The 20,267-nt window shown below is 41.9% G+C and overlaps 1 protein-coding gene across 1 annotated transcript in view; it reads left to right on the forward strand.

Annotated features, from left to right (window-relative positions):
• Positions 1–2,626: 2,626 nt before the first annotated feature.
• The window catches only part of LOC144515061 (FRAS1-related extracellular matrix protein 2-like), a 66,516-nt gene continuing 48,875 nt past the window's right edge, over positions 2,627–20,267 (forward strand). Inside the window, exons 1-2 of the mRNA XM_078245710.1 lie at positions 2,627–7,793; positions 9,469–9,558. Of these exons, the coding sequence (XP_078101836.1) occupies positions 2,783–7,793; positions 9,469–9,558 (5,101 nt within the window). The 5' untranslated portion in view covers positions 2,627–2,782. The remainder of the gene's footprint in view (positions 7,794–9,468; positions 9,559–20,267) is intronic.

Raw genomic sequence — 20,267 nt, forward strand, 5'->3', positions numbered from 1 at the left:
GTGTTCAGCAGTAAAAAAACCTTTAATGAATGTGCAACCTAAACTCATCTTTTGTTATTCAGATAAACATTTAAAAATGGTATTCAAAAGTGAGCTGAACTGCAGTATGTCCCCACCTGCACCATGTGCGTCTTTACCCCACAATAAATCACCTGCACATCAGGAGTGCAGATGGCATCCTCACTTCCTTTACAGACCAACACTTCTGTCTTCCAAGAAGGATTGGTCATTTACAATAAATTTGATATAAATGCGATATAACAGAATATCATCAAACTTCCCCTTGCCTCGAAAATAAGCCTGAAGGTTTGGGTATGAACCAATTCCCTCACTGCCATCGCTGCTGTCAAAAAAGTTCTATTCATCTTCTTTTTCATTTTCTCCTGTAACTAGGAGCTGTCAATGCCTAGGGGCTTTGCCCTGCAGTTTGCTTGGCTATATTTATAATTGGACACTGTCAACAGTGTCCAGTCCAACTCAACTGCACGGTTTGTTATGGCAGCTACTGTGTACTGATTTCAACACATGCCAGCTGTGAGACGGTTTGTATGTCATTAACAATAGGTAGGTGCAGACACACTGGATGCACCCACTAATTTGTGGATGGAATGAAAAGCATCTAAAAGGGATCAGAGGGGACTGAGTACAGTTGATGTCAAATTCTTCCAGGCAACAGCTCTAGGGATGCTACACATTGACAGGGGAGCATATGTGTGCACATCTAATACATACAAAGGCTGTGGAGTAAATCAAACAGACCAGAACAGCTGGGTCTGCAGCTTTGAAGCAATGAATACCACAGTTGAATTACTGACATTTTAATTTAATGTGAAAACAGTAGGCCTACAAACATCATATAGGAGCCTTGCAATGATACACTGTAAGATTTTGCATGGCCCTCTGTCCCTTCAACATTCTCAGACTTCCCATAGACACATATATTAACTAGGGCTGTCAAAATGAGTGCGATAATAACGAGTGAACACAAATATCTTTTAATGCCACTCATTTTTTGACGCACGTTCTGTGATTTAGACCTTGGGCCGCTCCGTAGTTTGGGAAATCAGGAGGCGATGCAGCAGTAACATTGTGGATGGCTAGCAGAGACAAACTTCCTTGAGCAGAAATAGATAAAGTAAAAGGGTCTTTTGAATGGCAAGTTGAGTTTCAAAGCCCTTCCAGGTGGTTCTCTGGACAAGACTAGAGTTATTTGCATGTATTGTCGATGTGAACTGAGTTACCTCCAGAGTACGTCAAGTCTTAAAATACCACTTGAGCATATACAAAAAAAAAATCCCCTTTAAAGTACATTTAGAACAATAAAAAAGTGATTAATTTGCGATTCATTACGAGTTAACTATGGACAATCATGCGATTAATCACGATTAAATATTTTAATTGATTGGCAGCCTTAATAATGACCTTCTAATTCTAAAATATCTACCTCTTATGTGGATGTGCAGTGTTGCTCACCGTGCCAAAATCCTACCAACATGTAATATAATTGAGTCATTTGAACCTGCCCTGCTGTGCTGCACAATGCCTGCGTGGGTGTCCACTTAATCAACGCTGGTTGAGCAGATGAGAGGCGCAGAGAGAGGCAGGATCATGACTGGGCTTGTCAGGAGTCAGAGGAGAATGCTCTGCTGGGGGAAGTGTCTGTCACCTGGAGGACTTGTGTGATGAGAGAGCAGCAGAGCAGGAAATAGGACAATGTCACTGCACGACTCATAATAAATAGAACTTTTGAATCATGCTTTAAAAGTGTTTTGTGGGCTATTTTGAAGGGTAAAATCTGTCAAAATGAGCTGTTTTGTGGCTGCATTGCAAGACAGTGGACAGAGTTCAATTCCTGCAGTGCTTCCTCTCCATCAGCTCTGTGTGTGACTGCATACACACCATACCACCTTATACAGCACATTCAAAAGCTGCTATAGGGACTTTACTCCATTGTGGGTCCCTTGTCAAACAGTACACATCAAATGTAGCCTACTGTAGTGGCACTGTGCATGCGATGCCTATTCTGTTTGACCTAAGAGTTTCATGACGGATCTGGTTTCCAAGAAGAAGGGGAAAAATGTGCATAACATCGAGAGTAGTGTGTGAAAGCTGCTGGTAATGAAGGGTGTGTGGAGCATCCTCCCTCCCTCCTCAGCAGCGCCAACCACGAGAGGGAGACAAAGCTTTTCTCCAGTTAGATCATCAGTGAAGACTCTTTTATACAGCTGTACTTTTCATTGCTTTCCCTTGTTGTTACGACTAGTCTGCTCCATGGAGTGACTGAATACTGTAGCTTTGACCAGAGCACAAATGTAGGTGAGATTACAGCGTAACATGAAATCATTCGAACATAATTTCCATTGAACTGTCCTGGCCATAACGCATGCTATAAACATTGCCTTCTGCCCAAACATCGCCTCCTTCATTTTTCGTTCTCACCCTTATCCAACCTGATGAGGTGCAGCGCACGCGGCATCGTTTTGTGTGCCCAGAATGACATGAGCCACATCCATTTAAAAGCTGACAAACGCATTCCAGCGGAGATATTGACCAATGGGCTGAGAGGAGGGCGTAACTGTCCTTACTCCAGCAAAGCAGGAGTATGAAGTTTATGTTATCAGTGTACAGCTGCTGGGGGAGAATGGTGCACAGTAGTGCCCATAGGTGCGTGATATTGTCCAACTCTGGTTTTATATTCTTGCAACTTTAACCGTAGGCTACTAAGTTCAGAAGGGTGTATGCGCAAAGTTCAACGTGTCTCCGTTGCGGTTCCACACTCCAAATGGCTTGGATTATTCCCCCGCATCTGCACGGGACTGCCGCTGCTTTTGTTCTGCTAGCGGTGATTCTGACAGGTGATGCAGTCGCGCAGGTCTTTGACAGCTATGGATTATCGTACGCCTTGAGGTCCGAGCTGTCAGAGGACACGATATTGGTTGCAAATAATGGGATCCGCGTGCCTTTCGGGAGATCAGTCTTCATTGATCCCATCAACGATTTGGTTATCCAAGTTCAGCCCGGCGATAGATGCATCATAACGGTCCTGGACAATGATCCCTTGTCTCAAAGGCCTGGACACCTGTCTCCGAAAAAGTTTCCGTGTGAATTTGGCCCCAACGACGTGAAGTATTCTCACTTTGGCTCCAGGAGTCCTCCGAGGGATAGAGTGAGATTACAACTCAGGTACGACACCCAAACGGATACCATTATAATCCCGTTTATGATGGAGGTGGAAGTCATCTTCACACAGCTCGAAGTGCTGACCAAAAACATGCCACTCACTGTCGAGAAACTGCTCGGTACAAGTAACCCAATCGATAGAAGAATTTTAGAATTCACCTATGATAATAGCGTACATCAATGCAAAATCGCCTCTCTCTCCAGTGGCAGCGTGCTGCCCAGGTATGGGAAACTTGTGACTGGGGATAGCCTTGGAACAATGGTGGACTGTGATGAGTTTATTAAAATGGACATCCGCTATCAGCACACTTTTGCTTTGAAGTCACCAAACCGAGATTACATTCCAATGCTTGTGGAGTTGCATGATAAGGAAGGCAATTTGCTCAAGCAGGAGTTTTTCCAAATTCTAGTGAGGATTAAAGATGGAGAGGAGAACACAGGTCCCAAACCCAGCTTTGTTGCAATGATGATGATGGAAGTAGACCAGTTTGTAATGACAGCGATAACCATGGACATGCTGGCTGCGGAGGATGTTGAGTCTAATCCTGACGAATTAATTTTCAACATCACATCCCCTCTGTCCTTTGAGGAGGGCTACATAGTGAGCACAGATGATAGGAATTTACCAATAACCTCATTTTACCAAGGAGACCTCAAAGACTTGAAAATCGCCTACAAACCCCCTGCTGTGGATTCAGACACTGAGCGGATTTTCCAGATTGAGTTTGAGGTTGTGGACTCAGAGGGGGCTGTGTCAGACCCTTTTGCTTTCATGATTGTTGTAAAGCCTATGAACACCTTGGCCCCTGTTGTGACTAGGAATACTGGCCAGTTACTGTACGAGGGTCAGTCCAGGCCTCTGTCCAGCTCACAGAATCTGGAAATCAGCGACGAGGACAGTTTAGACAAAGTCAAAATCACTGTTATCGATGGGCTGAGGCATGGAGAATTAACTGTTCTGGGTTTGAGGAGGAAATTTTTCACTCCGGCTGACCTCGACGCCGGAGCAGTCATTTATCAACATGATGGCAGTGACACATACAGTGATAATATTATTTTCAGAATGACAGATGGCACAAATGAGGTGGAGTTTCTGTTTCCCATCACTGTTGTGCCAACTGACGACGAGCCTCCCATAATCAACGCCAACACTGGTTTGGTTTTATTAAAAAACCAAATGATGCCAATCTCCTCACTCATGCTCAGTGCAGCAGACATTGACTCAGAGGATTCTTCAATAAAATTCACAATAGAGCTTCCATTTTCCACAATTGGGCAGGTGTTGCTGCGTCAGTCTGAGGCCCCAGAGGACCCATCGACCTGGAAGTTTAATACAGAGGATGAATTGTATGAGAAAGCAGTGACTGAATGGCTGCAGCAGGATATTACAGATAGCAAAGTGTTTTACAAGCACATTGGGCCTCACAGCGTCAGCACAGTCATGGATCAGTTTGTGTTTCGAGTTCAGGATGACAATGACCCACCAAACCAATCAGGTGAGAGCTCGTTCATTATCAGAATTCTCCCTGTTGACGACGTCCCTCCTGAACTGTACCCTGGCACGACTCTGCAAATGACTGTGCACGAGTATCAGCTTACGTACTTCCGAAAGAAATTCCTCCGTTACACTGACCTGGACTCAGAGGATCGGGATCTCAAATACACAATCATCCAGCCACCGACCGATACAGATGAGAATAGCCCTGTTGTATTGGGAGCTCTGGTATTAACTGAAAAGCCAAACACTGAAGTCACAGTTTTCACTCAGGCGCAAATTAACCACCATAAAATAGCTTACAAACCTCCTGATCTAGAGCTAGGAATTACCAGTCATGTTTTGCAGTTCCGGTACACTGTGGAGGATGTTTCTGGAAATATTGTAGAAGGAGTTTTTACTATATTTTTAAAGCCTGTAGACAACAAGCCGCCTCAAATAACCAACTCTGGATTTACTGTGCTTGAACGCGGCACACATATCATTACAAGTGCTGAGCTGGACACCTCAGACACAGACACAGACAACAAACAGATATCCTTCACTATTACCCAGCCTCCACTGCATGGCCAGATCCAGTTCACATTCACTGACATGACAAGAGGAGACACTTTCAGCCTCGAGGATATTGGAAATGACAGAATCTCATACATCCATAATGGAGATGAATCAACAGTTGATTCGATACAAATAGATGTCAGCGATGGCGTCCACATTGTCCCAATTACTATAAAGATTACAGTGAAGCCAATTGATGATGAGACTCCAACTATCAGTCTCCCAGCTGGCACAATTGGCTCCTACATAGATGTACTGGAAAATGGAGCAACAGAAATCACAAGTAATGTCATTCAGGGAAGAGATGAGGACACGGATGACCTCCGACTGACGTTCATTGTGGAGGACCCACCATCATTGGGTGACATTCTGGTGAAAGGCGTCCAATCTGGCACATTCACCCAAGCTGATATCATTAACGGCTTTGTGGTCTATGCTCATACCAGCGGGGAGATAGGTTTGACCACAAAGGAGGACTTTTTTAATCTCACATTGACAGACATGTCTGATGAGTGGACTGTAGGGGGAAATAAGATCACAGGTGTCAGAGTGCATGTAACTATTCTTCCCCTGGACAGCCAGGCTCCAGAGGTCTTTGTGGGGCCTCAGTTCACTGTTATTGAGGGAGAGAAGAATGTCATTCAAATTCTTCATATAAGCGCTGATGATGCAGACACCTCCAACGATGACCTCCTTTGTACAATCATTGTACAGCCGACTTCAGGGTACGTGGAAAATATCTCCCCTGCCCCCGGCTCAGAGAAATCCAGGTCCGGGACAGCTATTAGCGCTTTGACCATCAAGGACATCAGACAGAATCACATTAACTATGTTCAAAGCATTCACAGAGGAGTCGAGCCAGTGGAGGACAGGTTTACGTTCAGATGCTCTGATGGCATCAATTTCTCTGAAAGGCACTTTTTCCCTATCTCCATAATCCCCTCTAATGATGAAAAGCCTGAGATTTACATGAGAGAGTTTGTAGTTATGGAGGGCATGAACATAGTCATAGACACTCCCATTCTAAATGGCGCTGATGCAGATCTCCCCTCGGATCAGCTCACATTCATTATTACTAAACCCCCCAAGCATGGATTTATTCTCAATCAGCTCACTACCGGCACTATCCCTGTCTCAAACTTCACCTTGGATCAGATCAGAGAGGCCTCCAGCATTGTTTATGAGCATGATGACTCAGAGACCACAGAGGACAGCTTTGATATTGTTCTCACCGACGGAAAGTTCAGTGTAGAGAAAACAGTAATAGTTATGATTATCCCTGTGGACGACGAGACCCCGAGGATGGCAATCAATGACGGCCTTGAAATTGAGATAGGTGATGTGAAAGTCATAAACAGCGATGTTTTAAAAGCCACGGATCTGGACTCTGAGGATGACACGCTAACATACATTATCCGCTATGGGCCTGGTCAGGGATATTTACAGAGGGCAACACCCTCTGGGACTTTACAAAACATCACAGTTGGAATGAACTTTACACAAAGTGAAGTGGATCAGGGTTTAATTGTGTACACCCATAACGGGCAAGAGGGGATTCGAGACCTCATCAAATTTGATGTGACAGATGGCATCAACCCTTTGATTGACAGATACTTCTACGTGACAGTGGGTGGCATCGACATGGTTTTCCCAGACGTGATCAGTAAAGGTGTCTCCCTTAAAGAGGGTGGCAGGGTTACCCTGACAACAGACCTGCTCAGCACCAGCGACCTCAACAGCCCAGACGAACACTTGGTTTTTACAATCACCAGAGCTCCCACGAGAGGACACCTGGAGTGCACAGACACACCTGGGATGCCCATCTCATCCTTCACACAGCTCCAGCTGGCTGGCAACAAAGTCTACTACATCCACACTTCTGATGACGAAGTGAAAATGGATAGCTTTGAATTTGAAGTGACTGATGGCTACAACCCTGTGTTCCGCACTTTCCGCATCTCCATCACGGACGTGGACAATAAAAAGCCCGTGGTGACAATACACGGCCTGGTGGTAACCGAAGGAGAGAACAAACTCATCACGCCTTTTGAGCTAACAGTGGAGGACCGAGACACCATCGACCGCCTCTTAAAGTTCACAGTCACTCAAATCCCAGTTCATGGTCGCCTGCTCTTTAACAACAGCCGGCCTGTCACCTCTTTCACAAAGCAGGACCTGAATGAGAACATGATCAGCTACAAGCATGATGGCACAGAGAGTGCAGAGGACAGCTTCTCCTTCACCGTCACTGATGGCACTCACATGGACTTCTACATTTTCCCCGACACAGTATTTGAGACCCGAAAGCCCCAAATGATGAAGATTACTGTCCTCCCGGTGGATAATGGGGTGCCCCAGATTGTGATGAACAAGGGGGCCCCGACATTGCGGGTTCTAGAGACTGGTCACCTGGGGTTTGTGATCACCAGTAAGACCCTTAAAGCAGAGGACAGAGACAGCATTCAGAATTCTGTGGCCTTCAGGATCACTAGTGCCCCAGAACATGGCTACCTGATCAACCTCGGCAAAGGAAACGCCACTATCACCACCTTCACACAAGGTAAAATAGCTGCTGATTTCAATTTGAATGTTGTTCAATAGGGTTATATATTATAATATTGTTATTTGATAGGGACGATGCAATTTTAAAATAGTTCCAATACAGAGCATACAATTGACAGAACAGAGAGTTTATAGCTATTAGGGCTGCAACTAACGATTTATTTTCATTTTTGATTAATCTGTCGATTTTTTTCTCGATTAATCGATTAGTTATTTGGTCTATAAAATGTCAGAAAATAGTGACAAATGTCAATCAGTGTTCCCCAAAGCCCAAGATGACGTCCTCAAATGTCTCAAAGATATTGAGTTTACTGTCACAGAGGAGAGAAGGAACTAGAAAATATTCACATTCAACAAGCTGCAATCAGAGAATTGACACTTTTTTTTCATGAAAAATGACTCATTAAAAATGAATCGATTATCAAAATAATTAGCGATTCATTTAATAGTTGACAACTGATCGATGAATCGATTAATCTTTGCAGCTCTAATAGCTATAACTCATTTTCAACTTTGGTCCCTAGTTGGGCTTTCACATGTACAGTGTAATTAAAATATACACCTTTCACTATCAGTGTCACAGCTGTGCAATCCTGTGACATTCTGTTAGATTTGTAACATACTGCAAGGACTCACATTGGAGACCATTTTTAATTCTCTTGAGCCCACTCTCATTTTACATTCACTCACTCTGCTAAATGTACTCCCCTGTGAAGCCTGGAAAGAGTTCAAACACAAGGTTTTTGTTTTCGCTCAAGAGACTGCCTATTTACAGAGATGAAGTATGCCAGTGCCTCAGGCTGATCAGATCTCACTAGAGGAGTGCATTTTTCCAACAGTGCCCTGTGTATTTCACTTTGGGAGCAAACTGATGGTAATTTGTACATTGCCGGAGTCATATTTTGTAACAGAAGGAAAGGGGATTACGGACATAGTGATTGATAGGTGGCATGGTAGCCTGGCGCACAGCAGACCAATAACTTTGCAAACATGAGTACAGAAGTTATATTTTAAGCAGACCAGAGCAGGGTCTTGATAAATCTTGGTAAATGCTAAATATCAGGGTAGTTGCATCAATTAATAACCATGTATCTCCTGCTTTATTTTACTGAGTCACTGTGAGATGCTTTCCCCAAGAGGCCTGTTCAATATTTCAAGAGTTCTCACAAAAATAAACAGACAGTAAATAAAGATGCTCCTGGGCATTTGAAAATCATGGCTATGCATTTTTATGCATCGGTCCCTTTGAAGGGAAATGTTTTGACATCAAATGTTGAAGAATGCAAGGGCTGTAAACGCCACAATCTTCCACATCCAGGACTATAAAGAACCCTATCTAGCACCACACTATCAGGATAACAAACAGACCACTGGGATGGAGTCCCAACAATCAAGCTTTTCTTTATGTTCTGTGTCATTCAGGAGTCTAAATAGATATACACCCCATGTAACCAGGCAGTTTCTCCTTTCAGATTCCCCCGGCACTATGCAGTGGGCACAATTCATCACACAGCCTCAGCCTGCTTGTAAGGGCTCAGGAGGAATTGTTGACGAATAGTTTTTCAGGAACAAATTGGACATAATTTCCCACTCGTCATTTCAGCCAAATAACTGATGTCAACTTTTATTAGTAGGATATCATGGATATTAATGCAAATGTATCTCTTTTCCAGCTGAAATTAACGACATGAACATATGCTATGTTCTGAGGGATGGCGACAACGCTACAAATGACGTCTTCTATTTCTCCATTGAGGACAGTGGTAAGTTACTTTACTTAAAATTACACTGTGTGGTAAGCACACTATTAAGATGCAAACCTTTGGGGCTGAAATATTGAATTTTGATACACTGTCTCAAGTTTAAATTTAAGAGACTTGGATTTCTTTAAGAAGGGAAAGGAAAAGCTTGCATGTGCTTCATAATGGGCAGAATTACTAAGCAAAAGCTGTGTGCACAGATAGGAGAAATTTACAGAATAACTGCACGGTTTCTTATTTCAGCATGAGTAAATGATGAAATATGCATGCAGTGAACAAAACGGGAAGAAAAATATACTATTGATAGATAACTTTTGCTTATGTCATGCTCTGTTGATTCACTTTCAACCAATAGTTCTGCCAAAAAATCTGAAAGTCAGAGCCTCCATGCGTATGAACCTTTTATCTGAACATTCACGTTTCTTACTGCGCAGTATACTTCAGGTATGAGTCTTACAGCACCCCACCTATGATCCACCATTATTTCTTTTCCATGCAAGGGCAGCCTTATTTGGAAAAGTTATGATTGATTTAGCAAGTAAGTAATTAGTAGAACAATTAGCGAAGACCTTCCTTCCACTGCAGATATGAAATCAGGCACAGGCTCAGTGAATGGTTTGAGGCAATCATGCCGGTGTTGCCGATTAGCAGAAACAGTGTGCCTGACAGTGTGTCCTTTCTGCTACCCTTCAGCTGTGATGAGTGAGCACAAAGGACCTCTCTATTAGGGGCCCTCTTTTCCCACAAGCACCTCAGAGGGCCCCAGTACACATTTTCTCATCTCTCGACTCGGGACTAATCGGTGGCTTCAGCAGAATAATAGACAGGTTAACATCAATGCCAACAGGTGGATGGGGTGCTAATGAGTGATGACTAAAATGCAGGGGACAACTCCTTATCAGGCCGTGATGCTGAACAAAAGTGCTTTACCTGAGCTGCTGGCAAATGCCAAGTCCATACAGAGCTCTTTTGTTGTTGAGTGAGGTTCCGCTGGTCCCTTTATTATTGTCTCTTATTGGGTTATTTGTCATGGATCTCTCGGGACTTCTCTCCCTCTGTCACATTCTCTGTCTTTCCAGCATGCTTGATGCTTGATGACATACGTACTTGAATCCTACACTGGTAGTTTACCTTCCAGAACTGGCAATTACATTTTTTTTTTCCAGCACTCCCTACAATATTTTACATTACCTTTAGACTTGATAAGTTGATTTAAAACAGCATGTGTCTTGTTCTGTCCTCAATCATAGTTATGTGCTCTAACAAAACTTGCAATGGTCAGACATATCGTATATCTCTAAAATGTCATTCTATGACATGGGAATTGGAATTTATAGTGGCATCTAAATGGCTTGACAAATTGATAGAGTCTTTTTGGATGACCCATCCACACACATACTGCACTGCAAAAAAAAAGAAAAAGATTTAAGCTGTGCTGGTGGCTGCCTTAAATCCCCAGACAGAGCCTCCAGCTCTTTGAACAGTCGTGTGGAGGAGCTGAATGGTCTACACTGGCACACAGCTGCACTATGTCATGTTCAGCAGTGGAAAACATTCTCCTTCTCCCTTTAAGTTCACTGGGAAATTTACCAACTGCACTTGTGGAAAAGTTACTTTAATGTTGCAGCTGCTCAGTGGGATTGCAGGAGGTTGCTTTGAGTATATGTATGACTGCTAATTAATTTTTGCAGCTGAATGTTTCCGCATACGTGTGTACTTTAGGGTGCTGGTCATTGTGTTTACGTTACATACAATATAGGCCTACAATACCAATAGGCAGGATTGAAACCAGGGCTGGAGCTATTGAGTATGATGTTTTCTTCTTAAAAAAATAAAATCATTTAATCTATGAAATGGACGAAAATAGTGAAAAATCACAATGTAGCACAAAGTGAGGCCTTCAATTTACTTGTTTCGTCTGACTAAACACAAAGCTATTCAGTTGATTTTCAATTATGTTGCAGCAAATCTTCACATTTGCGAAGCAGAGAACATTAAACTTTACAAGATTTTGTCCGATAGATTGTTTCAAGAATTTATAAGTGTCATTCCTACTGTAGATTAATTTTCTGTTGGTTGCCTAATTTATAAATCGACTCATCGTCTCAGCACTAGTTGAAGCCACTAACATGATCTGTTGTCACTTTTCCTCTGCTCAATTATGAGCTTACTGTACTGAGATCAGTGCCCCACACAAGTGATTGTTATAGGATTTGTGCTGGCTCCATTGTCAATCCAAAAATAAAGTGACTTACAACCTGCACTCATTACAGGGCAGGGCACTAATTTACTCTTGGCATGTTTTTTTTTGCGCTGGGAGAATGACTGGAAAGTGCCAGGCCATTCATTACGCTTAATCCAAATACTTATGGCAGTTTGACCACACAGTTGATTTAGCTTTTGAAGCTGAAATCATAGTTTCTCTGAGAGATGGATTGTCTTGGTGCAGCGCACAGTCTTGGCTCCCGAGTTCTTTTTGTGTGTCATTTAAACATGGGAGTGTTCAGAGCCCAAATTAAAATCTATGTTGGACCTGACCTACTCTTGTCCATTGTTCAGCACAGTTCTACAGTATGTGAATATTGGCTGCAATGATGACATTTGCTTTAAGTGGCCAAATATTTATCATTTTATAAGAACTGCTAAAAAGAATAACTCTCAGGAAATTATTTTGTAAAGATGGATAAATTATGCAATTTAGACTTGAGAAGTTGCTGTTTCACTCAATTAACTTGGCTACGTAAAGACACCAGCGGGCTTTTTACCACAAATAATAACATGGCAATTAGGCTGCATCCCAAAATGCTTATCATATTTTTTAATTAGTATGTGTCACAATAAAAGGATTCTCACTGTGTGACTAAAACGCTGCTACTTTTAACTCTGATTTGGTAGAACAAACTTAATATTGAAATTACATCAAAATTATACTGTACTTTTTTTTTTTTTTCCATTTCAGAAATCTTGCACTGTGTGCCTTTATAGGAGATAACAGCTTATTCACTCAGAGCCGCTTGTTTGTCTCGCTTTTTTGTCAAGGCTTTGAGTAAGTAATTACAGAGGACTGAAATTACACATATTCATTTGTGTTTGTTTACTGTTTTGGAGAAACACCCCCCACAGCTAAGCAAAGTCACAAACAGAGGCGTTGGCCAGAAACCGTTTTAATCACTTAGAAAGTGTCATGTTTAGAACACGACTGGTATCTGGATGTTTGTGTGTCCGTGTGTGCCAAGGAGGGTGCTGCTCTGTCATTCTAAGTCTCTTAATTCCTCTGTTTCGGTGGACTCCAGGTCTCCCCTTGTCTCCCCTTGTCTCCTGGGGATTTGGGTGCATTCAGGTGAGCTTACCTGAGCACACACGAGCCGTGGCATTCCCAGGCTATTATTTGTGGAGCAGAATCCCTGTCTGCCTCCAGCCAGTCAGTCAGCATCAGGGATGTTTGCTACTGACAGACACACTGCTGTGGTCTTTGTTTTTCATTCCAGGCACTCACTACCATCTCATTTTTTTTTTCTTTCACTGAGCTACAAAGAGGCAGCAAAAGATCATTGATTGTTGAGTTCATAAACACATGCTACTCCTGATGCTCCAACTCCACAGCTATGTCCAAAGTTTCTTTGAGTTTCCCATTTGACTTGTGAGATTTGTTTAGTATGTGCATAGAGTACAGAACAACTATATTTCAGATGTATACATGAATGGGTAAAATTCCTGACTGGAACTTTTTTTTCTTAACATGGTAGCCTCTGAAACAGAGAGGACTTTTTTTTCTTTTCTTTTTAAGTTAGCCAATGTAAGTCTGCAGCGCCCTCTTCAACAAGCGTGTATTGTTTGTTATTTCTGCCTCGTGCAACAAGATAAGTTCAGGTCCCCGTGAGAACCCTCGACCTAATAAATCCTCCGAACCATTTCGGCCCGCTGTAACATCTGCTGTGTAGATCTCCTACATCTTCCGTGTTATCGGTGTGTAATCGCTTGTGACACTGAGTGCATACTTAAATCCATCTCCCTTGTCTCCCCTCCTGACTAATCCCAGGTTCGGAGGGATTATCTTTCTCCCCATAGCGTGCTACAGCACAACAAAAGTAAGGGGGGACATGCACTCACATGCAGTTGTGAGGGTAATATCGACTTTGTGTAAGTTATAATATCCCCATCACAGTGCAGGTGATGACTCTGCAGTTTCGCTGTGTGTTGCTATCCTGTTATTAATGAAAATGTCTTCCCTACACTTTTCCTGGGGGGTATAATATTCCTCTGTCCTTGGGACCTAAAGTCTGAATCACATACATACAAGTATGGGAGTTTCAGGAAAAGGCGGCCCAGTTGTTGAGTTTTTAAAAGGGATTTTTAGGGGTTTTCCTCACAGTCCATCTGTGCCGCAGCCAATAAAATATTAGGTAGTCCTTTTAATTGTTGTGGAAAATGTTTTGTGATAAAAAACATCTGGGGGTTGATTAGAGGTGCCTTTCCTGGCTAACAGCTGCTTCACATTGGGGGTAAACAACACTGAATTACAGAGAGGATTTAGATGAAGCGTTTTAAATGAAGAGTGATCTCACTAGTCCCTTATGTCCTTAGTCGCTAACTGTGACTTATCATTTTCACACCGGTCTACATTGCAGGTATATGTGCAATGCTTAAATCCCAGCATCCCAGATTTATTTTCCTTTAATGTGTGTGTGAAAAGCAGAGAAGTAAAGAAAAGGCATACAGTACGTGGAGAGTGCTGCAGTGGCTAAACAAACAAGGGGGAACCTGTGGTCTTCGCTGAGGGTATGAGACATTAATTTTCTTAAAGATTAAAAAAATCCATTATTAATGGTTGGCTTATTCTACAAGGCACGTAAACCAAAACATGCCGTTGAGAGGTTTTATTCTTATGTTATGAATTATGCATTGAATTAGACAATGAAGGGGTTTTCTGTCTATTTCCTTGGATTTCCTTGGCTCAAGTTTGTTGGATTACTAACAGTTAGTCCGTGTTTAGTCAGAAGAGCATCTTATTGTTTGAGATGTGTCTGCTGGGACAGAAAATAAGAGTCCTAAATGTATTAATGATAATAATTTTGAAGAGCAAGAGCATCTTATATATTTTTCATTCTGGTAGTGATGGTAGCTTTCACACTGATGAAACAGAAGGGAAACCCTGCTTGATGAGTCTTAATATGCTGCCAGAGTCAGTGTGTGGAGCTGAGGTTAACAAAGCAAAGGCAAATTCCCAAAAGTATAGAAACCCCAGGCCCAGGCTTGTTCCCTAGATGATGATATGTGTCGTCATACCTGCCTTAGGATATCACTCTAGCAGAACTGGGGGTGTTCAAGCAATTAGTTTGTAGAAAATCCTTCTTTTGTGGAAAAAGCTTGCAGGCTGACGTTTGTGTTCAGTTTTGAGTTTTGACAGTCTGGAGTAGAGCCCGACCGATAATGGATGTTTAAGGCCAATATCGATACAAATATTTGGTGATTTATAAATCCGATATTCCAATATATCGGCCGATATATAATTTTAAAAAAAATCCAGAAACGCGTAACAAAACATAAACAGATTTTATTAGTTATTTGTAGTTATTTATGAGTGCTCACTAAAATAATATGATAATGCAGTTTAAAAATAAACTTGTTTGTTTTATTGTCACAACAGAACAGAGGAACATCAAATATATTAAAGTTCTGATAAATAAAATGCATAAAAATACAAACTTAAGATATGAAACTTAAAGGGTTAAACATGAGTGATGCCAACAGGGAGTTTGTAGAGCGCCCTCTGGTGGACAAACTATGCAACGCCAACACTGAAGGGTTGAAGGGTGTTTCGTCTGTTTTTATTTTATTTTTTAAATATGCATTTATCAGCCATTATAAATGCTGATACCGATAGTTTGGAAAATGTCTAATATCGGCCGATAATATCGGCCCGCCAATATATCGGTCGGGCTCTAGTCAGAAGTCCCTTCAACTCCAGAAAACCCAATGAATACATATATAAACTACATATAGCTTTCTTGCAATGGCAACAGGAGAAGATACATGTGTAAAATGGGATAGGAAACTGAAATGTTTAGCAATGTTTTTTGAGCTTTGGCCATAACATATCAAACCATTTAATGAGAGTGTGTCCTGAGAAATCAGGTAATCCAAAAAACAGCAGGAACTCCGAGTGATGCCACAGTCGCTGCTGTGACATCTCTCTTTTCACTGTAGCAGAGCTTTTGCACAATTTTGCAAAATCACTCTGGATAATGTGTTTTTGGCCCCTGAATCCCAGCAGTGGGTCGGAGCTGCTCCTCTCAGCCCTGCTGCAGGATAAGCCTCTGACAGCTGGGCTAAGGCTCTGTAGTGTCACAACTCTCTCTAGCTTAGCCTGGATTTCTGGATTGGAGCCCAGTGCAGGGCTCCTTTTTAGACACTTTGAATGCACAAATATTCACACACATACACAGTCACACACACAAATCAACCCAACATCTATCCATCTCAAGGCCGACTGCATGATCCCATAATCAGAGATGAAGCTGGCACTGCTCAAATGTTGCATCTAGATGCTGGGCGTCAACTACAGTTTAATTGATAATGGCTTTGTCTTTGATTTCAAGCTGTTGTCTCTTTTGATTAGACTGCCGCGATGTCAGCCAGGGAAAAACACAGCCTTTCCTTTTGATATCATCAGCATTTCAGTATGCCAAGAAAATATATACAGTAGGGGAATTGAACATGTTACACGGTTTGAAGCAAACTCCCTTGAGACGGTTTGCATTTTATATTCTCCCTATAAACATGGATGAGATTGGAGTCTTGAGAGGGCTCTCATCTCAGAAAAGGTGCAGACGAAATCCTTTAGGGATTTCATTTGTGGGTCAACCCCCTCTCACCCTTACCACCTCCACCTGCTTCCTTCCATAAGTGGAGCCTGATAAGCAGGATATGAGAAGTTGTCTTGTTGAGAAATGGGAGGGAATAGCAGTGAGAAGAGATGATAGACAGAAGTGCTCTGTTGGTCCCAGTGTTGGTCGGGGCAAGGCGTCAAGCTGCTTCCTGTCGCCTGTGGCGATGGCATGAATGTGCTGATGTGCATTCGCACTCTAAACACCACCTGTGTTGACAAGTTGTGAGGGCTCAAATGTAGTAGTTGAGCCCTTCGGGTGTGCACCATCATCTACATCAGGGATATTCAACAGGAATGCAAGGGGGCCTCCAAATTATTGTTAATTTTTGTTTTTGTTTTAAGATGAATCCAACATATTAGCAAATATAAATCCCCACTGCTTACTGACCTATAGGTAAGGTCACTATGATAGCCATCCACAGATCCAGTTAATTCTAAGGATTCACTGTGCCACATGTATGTTTACCATTAAAACGTGATTATAAAATCATGCCAACAATTATTATTTTAATAGCTTAGTATTCTATGCAAAAAAAAGGTATGTATAAAGGCTTTATGCGCCCTACACGTTATTGTAGGCCCAGTTTAATATGCTACTTTATACAATATATGTAGTAGGGGGTCCCGTCTCTGTCTCTCTTTCAGTTAAGGGGTTCTTGGTTTAAAAAACATTGAATACTACATACAATAGAAATTATTTTGATATTTGTATAGACTCATCTTTTTTATTTTTTGATAGATTTTTTGCTAAGAGGGACATAACAAATAACTAAAAACCATATCTGGAACAACCAGGGAAATGTCCAGAGCTCAGATCAACCCTTCCCCCATGAAGAATAGGGAGGAATGTCTTGCTGCCTGAAATTAACTCGACCATGCCTGGGCTTATCTTGGTTTTCCAGGACATAGGCTTGGAGTGAAGGGTTACATATTAAATGGGAAGAGGGAGACAAAGATAGGCCACAGGGTGCAGGTCTAGACCACTGGGCAATCTGATACAGCGGTTACATTTTGCTCATTTAGTAATTAGAAGAAGCTAATACAATTACCACAAAAGGCTATCATTGGTCAGTGAGTCATATGCACAAGCTTTTTTCAGCACATTTTGTGACATTACAGGGAGGGAGCATTCAGTGTTATTGGGGCCCTGTGGGATATTCAGCTAACAGATTTAATTCACACTTAATTTACCTTATAAGGAAGAGTTGATAATTTTTTTAAGGGCATTGATTGCGCGTAAGTTAATATGTCACAGATAGAGCTGTAGGCAACGATGCAACTTCTGCACGCCTCTCATGTTTATCCCCTTTGACATTTAGCTTTTGTCCTTCAGATCTAATAGTGTTCCGTGTCTGTGAGATAGAACTCATCACATTGTATTACTTTATTCCATTCCTCAGGGGTCCAGGTGTTGTGCTCCTTACAGCGGGTCGTGCATCTTTGTGTTCACTTTGAACGCCCATGGTCTCTGAATCACAGCCCAACAGAGAGAGCAGCTTTTTGAATCTGTTAATTTTTGACACATTTTATCCAATTTTGTGGTTAAAAAGTGTTAGGTCTATTTTGGAACTATCATAGTTGTTATCACCACCTCTCTATCAGTGAGCTTGAACGTGTGAGCACTTCTGCTCTTCAATGCTGTCATCAGTTTCAACATTGTTCCCTGCGCCATATTAAATACTTTTAAACTTCATGACTGACAATCTACATTAAGCACTGACACCGTTTATTTGGTGTCTTTGGAGATTTCTTTGCCATTTATTTGACCAACTGATTTCTTGCTGCCTTTGTATTGTTAAATAATGACTGCTGATACAACATCATTGGTTGCTTATCAGAACTGCCAATGGAATAGCCACTTGATGATGTAAAGCCTCTCTGTATGTGACATAATGCCATTTGTCAAGTTGGAGGTGTAACACCTAATTTACCACCTGGGGATCAATAAAGCATTAGATGGAACACTTAATTTACTAACATAGACCTGCAGGAACTAAGGTATACCAATTCTAAGGACTGTTGCTATATTAGTAAGCTAGACTGGGTTCAGTGTTGATATTACACTGAACGGTGGATGTGACACATATACTGCTAGTGTTAATGTTGTTTTTTAACGGATGGGTTTTTAAATGATGTGTGACTGCTTAAGTTACCTGGCTGCAAACCAAATCTCCCTCTGGGGACAATAAAGATAATGACTGTAAAGGTTGAAATATTATAGTCAGTTCACGTTTTGGGCTTAAACTTTGCAGTCAGTATAGGCTCTAACAGTTCAATGCAGTGTCGGCTATTTATTAGTATAATCTATGACAGCATTTAGCCGCTAACCAGGACATAGTGTTGGAAATGTTAAATAATTGTAATAACTACAGTATGTCATGTATAACAATCCGTTTTCTGTTCAACCGTTGCACTAGTGTAGCTTATATTCAAAATCTAAATATATGGCAATAGTTTGCCCAAATGATTATGCTACCTATGATGGGCTTTGTTTTGCATTGCAAAGGTATACTTACTTACTTACTTACTCCTCTTCGTCCCCTATGGGACATAAGGCTTCAATGAGCCCTCTCCATTGCATTCCGTCCCTGGCAGCATGTTTTGCCTCTCCCCATGACAGGTTCATCTGTTCCAGCTCTTCTGCGCCAGGTGGTTTTGGGCCTCCCAGGTTTTCTTTTGCCAGGTGATGTCCATCTTAAGACAACTTTTGTGATGCTGTCCTGCTCCATCCTCAACACATGTCCCAGCCATCTCAGGCGTCTGTGCGTAATCTCTCGTAATCTGTTGCAAAGGTATAGGCCTGCAACCAACGATTTATTTTCATGGTCGATAAATCGGTCGAAAAATGTGGATCAGTGTTTCCCAAAGCCCAAGATGACGTCCTCAAATGTCTTGTTTTGTCCACAACTCAAAGATATTAATAATAATAATAATACATTTTATTTAAAGGGGCCGTTCTTGGCAGTCAAGGTCAAGGGGCGCGGAGCGGCTGAATGCTCTGCTCCGCATGGTGGTGAGACGGGCGGAGGGGCAGACAGGTGTATGGAGGAAGAGGATCTGAGGGAACGGGAGGGAGTGGGAACCTGGAGGAGAGCAGACAAATATGGGGGAGGGGCAAGGTTGTGGATGGCCTTGAATGTAAACAGGAGGACTTTGAATTGGATACGGAACTGGACCGGGAGTCAGTGGAGCTGTTGGAGGACAGGAGTGATGTGGTGGATGGAGGGGGTCCGAGTTATGATGCATATTCAGTTTACTGTCACAGAGGAGAGAAGAAACTAGAAGATATTCACATTTAAGAAGCTGGATTTAGAATTTTGTCATAAAAAATGACTCAAACCAAATAAATGATTATAAAAAATAGTTGATAATTCATTCAATATTTAACAACTCATCTATTAATCGATTAATCTTTGCAGCTCTACAAATGTATAATTGCTTAGCTAACTAGAAGGCTGTACTTCCACATGCACAATGCACTGTATTGCACTCATATATTTTATATTTTAAAATGAGATATGATTGGACGATTGGACTGAATATACTACATGTAAATGATGCAAGAGTAATGTACATACAATCGCTGCACACAAATACGTTTCTGAATGTAATTTGCATGGCCACCGCTATACCCACAACGTCACAGAATCCATCCCTGCAACTACCAGTGTCTGAATTTGCAGCAAAAGGTCTAAATGGAATTTTGCAAGCTATAAAAATAATCTTCCTTTAACATACCTGTATATATTTCTGAACCCTGGTTTATTTCCATGCACAGACTAATCTTCTGTTCAATATTACAAGGAGGAGACAAAAACAACAC

This window comes from Sander vitreus, chromosome 3 (assembly GCF_031162955.1).
Source record: "Sander vitreus isolate 19-12246 chromosome 3, sanVit1, whole genome shotgun sequence".
Classification (NCBI taxonomy): domain Eukaryota; kingdom Metazoa; phylum Chordata; class Actinopteri; order Perciformes; family Percidae; genus Sander; species Sander vitreus.